This window comes from Buceros rhinoceros, unplaced genomic scaffold (genome assembly GCF_000710305.1).
Source record: "Buceros rhinoceros silvestris isolate BGI_N320 unplaced genomic scaffold, ASM71030v1 scaffold23914, whole genome shotgun sequence".
Lineage (NCBI taxonomy): Eukaryota > Metazoa > Chordata > Aves > Bucerotiformes > Bucerotidae > Buceros > Buceros rhinoceros.
This window is the reverse complement of record NW_010406932.1, coordinates 13481-17354: the sequence shown is the minus strand read 5'-3', so window position 1 is coordinate 17354 and position 3874 is coordinate 13481. Positions and strand designations below refer to the sequence as shown.

Here is a 3874-nt window from a genome sequence, read left to right as displayed (position 1 = left end):
TGAACGGCAGCAAACGGTGCCAGCTGGCCAACCCGCATTGCCCTCGTGAACGGCTCTGGGAGAAGCAGGGAGAGGAGAGGATCAGCTCCATCACAAACGGGGACTTTGCGACGACTGGCAGCTCACCATGGCTGTTTCTCACCGCCTCCTCGCTTCTGCGCTCCTGCTGCTGCCCTTGGTAACGCGGGGCTCAACACAGCAGCAAGGTAAGTCCTTACAGGGGTCCATGGCCACGGGCAGTCCCCACCACGGCTGCAGGGTGCACCGTTTCAGGGGGGAGATTTCTATGCGGCTTCTCTCCAGCGGTAACCGGGGGTGTCTCAGCTCTCGCCCAACTCTGTCACACTGGGAATCCCTGGGCGATTCTGTCTCTCATTTGTGTGTGTTTCCAGGATGTTCTGTCAGCAATAGCAATCCCAGTGTTTATGAGAATAACCTTCCTGGCTACGTGGTGGCCACTATCCACGTGGAACCGGACTTCACCGTGACGATCGATCCTACGTCCCCCGACGCTGGGTTCTTCGCTATACAGGGGTCCGAGCTGCAGCTGACCCAAAGCGTGGACTACGAGGTAAGTCTTTGGCCGGCAGGCCATAAGGGTGGGATGGTTAATGTGGGGTGGAATGAGGTTCAACCTGGGATCTTGGACTTCCAGGGATTCATAACTTGTTTCTAGAGGATCAAGGAAATATCTTTGAAAAATAAACCCGTTTCATCTGCGTTTCGGTTCATTGCTTGGGGGGACAGCCCTTCCACCAGCAGAGGACAGGAGGAGGGGGTGCATGGTGTGTCTGGAAGGGGCAGTTTTTAACCCCCAAATGACAACTGGAATGTTCAGAGCTCACCAGGACTCGTGGAAAATGATCCCTGTTTGCCTGTAGAAGACCGAGCTCTCAGCAGTGGGGTGATCTTGGGGGAAGCACACAGGCAGTATAAAGGGTCAGGGTGTTCAGTTAGGTTGCTGCTAAATTATCTCACCTTCCTGCATATCTCTGTACACAGCCACAAGCTCCCTCAAGCTGCCTTTCCCCTCCTGTACAACCCCACACTTATCTGGGCAAAGAACAGCAGAGGTAACCCCCTGCAGGTGACACTGGACTTGCTGCATGGCACATTTCCATATCGTTCAATTTAAATATAAAAAGAAACTCCAATTTAGAAAGAAATCTCTTTATGAATTCACTTGAAGTGGGAGAACACGGCCAGTTAGCTCAGCTGACCCCTTAAGGGAACCACAGGGAGACAGGCTGGAGGGTGGCTCTGCTTGGAGAGCACCTAAACAAGATCCCAGTGCTGAGGGGTGGATGGAAAGGAAAGGAAGGAAAAGTTAGATACACCTGAAAACCCGATAAAGTCCAGGAGGTGTCTGATCCAGCACAGCGTGTGTTTGCCACGTTGCCTCAGGAGGGGTTGGTGCATCTGGCTGGTTTCCTCAATGGCTGGGGGTTTGTTTCTCGTACAGATAGACACCTTGCTGCTGGTGTACCTGCTCTGCCAGAACGCTGCTGGGGAGGTGAGTGCCCAGCCCTGCCCCAGGGCCAGTGCGTCCTTCCCTCTGCTCTTCCCAGTCCTCGGGCAGGGTGAGGAGATGGCCTTTTCCTCAGACATACCCACTCCTCTCACAGTCGGAGTGCTCGAGGCTCTGTGAGTGGGGAGGGGGTGGGAACAAACCCAGAATCCACACATCCCTCCAGCCCCATCCACCCCCCCTCCAGCTCACACCATCCCCTCTGGTCCCTCTGCAAAGCAGGAGCAGTCCCCAACAGTCTTATCTTGGTCTTTGATTCTCTTTCTTCGCCCTTTCTGCAGGGCGATTCTCTGCAAATTCTTGTGACCATCCTCAACGTGAATGATAACAGCCCAGTGTTCGCCCAAACAAATTTCACCGCAGTTCTTCCTGAGGTGAGCGTCATGCGGGAGCGAGGAAGGTGCTGGGTCCCCCAGTGCTGAGGGGCTGAGGAAGGGTTAGCGGGGAGAAGGCTTCAGCCCACTTCACACAGAATAACCGCAGCACCTTTGTTTCAGGACACGAAAGTGAATGCCACCGTCATACCCCGTGAAGATCTGAGCGCTACCGACGCGGACCTGGACACCATCTTCTACGAGCTCACAACAACAGTGCCGGTGAGCACCTTTGTTTGCGGGGAAAATGGTAGTGGCTGGAGAAGCCTCTGTGCTGGTCTCAGAAGAGCCCCAGCTTTGAGGGTGAGGTCCCTGCACTGCCTTTAGCTCTCCAGCAGAGTTGGGAAGGGGTACGTCCTCCACAAAGACCAGACCTGGCGTCTCTCGCAGGAGAGAGCGATCGGCACCACAGGTATTGGATTTACTGCTCCTGCTTTTGTTGCGCCGTACAGACCAAACCCTCACCCAGGATATTCCGAGCCGTACGGCCCAGGGCTGTCTTGGGATGGTCTGTAAACATATCAGGAGAGACCTTCGTACTCCGAGAGCTCAGAATTGCACCGTGTTGCGTAGGGAATGGCGTTATTGTCCTGTTTACCAGCAGTGCCCGGGCAGAGCCGAGATAACACGAGCTGCCCAAAATCACCCAGAAAGGCTTCGGCAGAGCCAAAGGCAGAGACTCTGCTTTCCCCAGGTCCCAGTTTAGCCCCGTCGTTTATGTGCTCTTAAGGGTTTTGCCTGGTAACGTGGGGAATAAATTATATGCACGGTTAAACTGACGCCAGCCCGGAGTGAGAGGGCTGGTGGGAACTGCAAAACCCTCTGAATTCAAGAGAAAACCAACAGGTATATCACATTTATAAAGGGCGTTGTGGAGGGAGCAGGAAGCGTGGGACGCCCTGCCCCCAGCCCCTCCGTATCCCCGGGGATTTTTGGGGCTGTGAACAGACACCACGGGTGTTTGTATTGCAGCTCCGGGGTCAGAATCTGCCTCACGCTGGTGTAAATCCAGAGGGGTTCAGAAACTCAGAGGAATTCTAGCCAAGACATAAGATTAAGGAGAACCGAAGCTGAAGGGTGCAGAGGAAAACGCAATGTCTTTATTTCACTGTGGCGCCACAGTTGCTTCCAAAGCCCTCGGTGCTGGTGAAGGCAAGCGACCCCGCGGAGGTCACTGTGGTCTGCAGGGGATGGATGGGGTGGATGTGCATGATCTGCATGGGATGGATGTGAGGCTGGCTGTCAGGGACCCGCGATCGGGGATTGCTGGAAACCTGCTGAGCGCAGGAGATCACCGAGCTGAAAGTCTTCATGCAGGACCCGCGGAGCAGGCAGGCAAAGGGGGAGATCTGGAGAAGAGAACTCCCAGGAGCATGGAGAAAGTTTCTGGCAGGCCAGGCAGCTCCAGAGTGCAACAGCGATGGGAGAGGTCCGGGGTCCTCACCCCGCTCCCCCCGGGTCCCGAGAATTAAAGCTCTGCCAGATGGCAGGCTCCGCAACCAGCAGCGTTTTGAACGTGGCTGTGACCGAGTCCGCTAGCAGGTGTCTCCTTCCCCCCGCAGGACACAGGCGGTTATTTTGCCATAAAAGGAGTCAATAACCCAGAGATTTATTTACAAAAAGCACTGGACTATGAGAAAATTAAATCGACAACACTGATTTTGTACGCAAGGGTAAGTGCTTGAGGAGAACCCAGGTGCCTCGCTTCCCCAGCCTCTCCTAGCAGCAGGGTGAGTCTGAGCAGGGGGTCTCTGGGGTGGCAGTAGGGAGGGCGGGTACTAGGGGGGTGAATGCGGAGCAACCTTCCACTCTCCATGTCACCACAGCAACACACCTGGGTCCAGTCCACCTCTGTCGGCAGGATGAGGCGATTCACTGCTTTAGCTAATCCCCCGTAAACTGCCGAGCCTGGGACGGAACGGACTCCCAACAGCCAAACACCCCCAGGCCACTTGCGGCTGGGCGTTTTTGT

General features: G+C 55.3%; 1 protein-coding gene across 1 annotated transcript in view; it reads left to right on the top strand.

The window, feature by feature from the left end:
* The first annotated feature begins 127 nt into the window (after positions 1 to 127).
* The window catches only part of CDHR5 (cadherin-related family member 5), a 12620-nt gene continuing 8873 nt past the window's right edge, over positions 128 to 3874 (top strand). Inside the window, 6 exon segments of the mRNA XM_010134308.1 lie at positions 128 to 206; positions 393 to 571; positions 1463 to 1513; positions 1810 to 1902; positions 2026 to 2124; positions 3465 to 3598. Of these exon segments, the coding sequence (XP_010132610.1) occupies positions 128 to 206; positions 393 to 571; positions 1463 to 1513; positions 1810 to 1902; positions 2026 to 2124; positions 3465 to 3598 (635 nt within the window).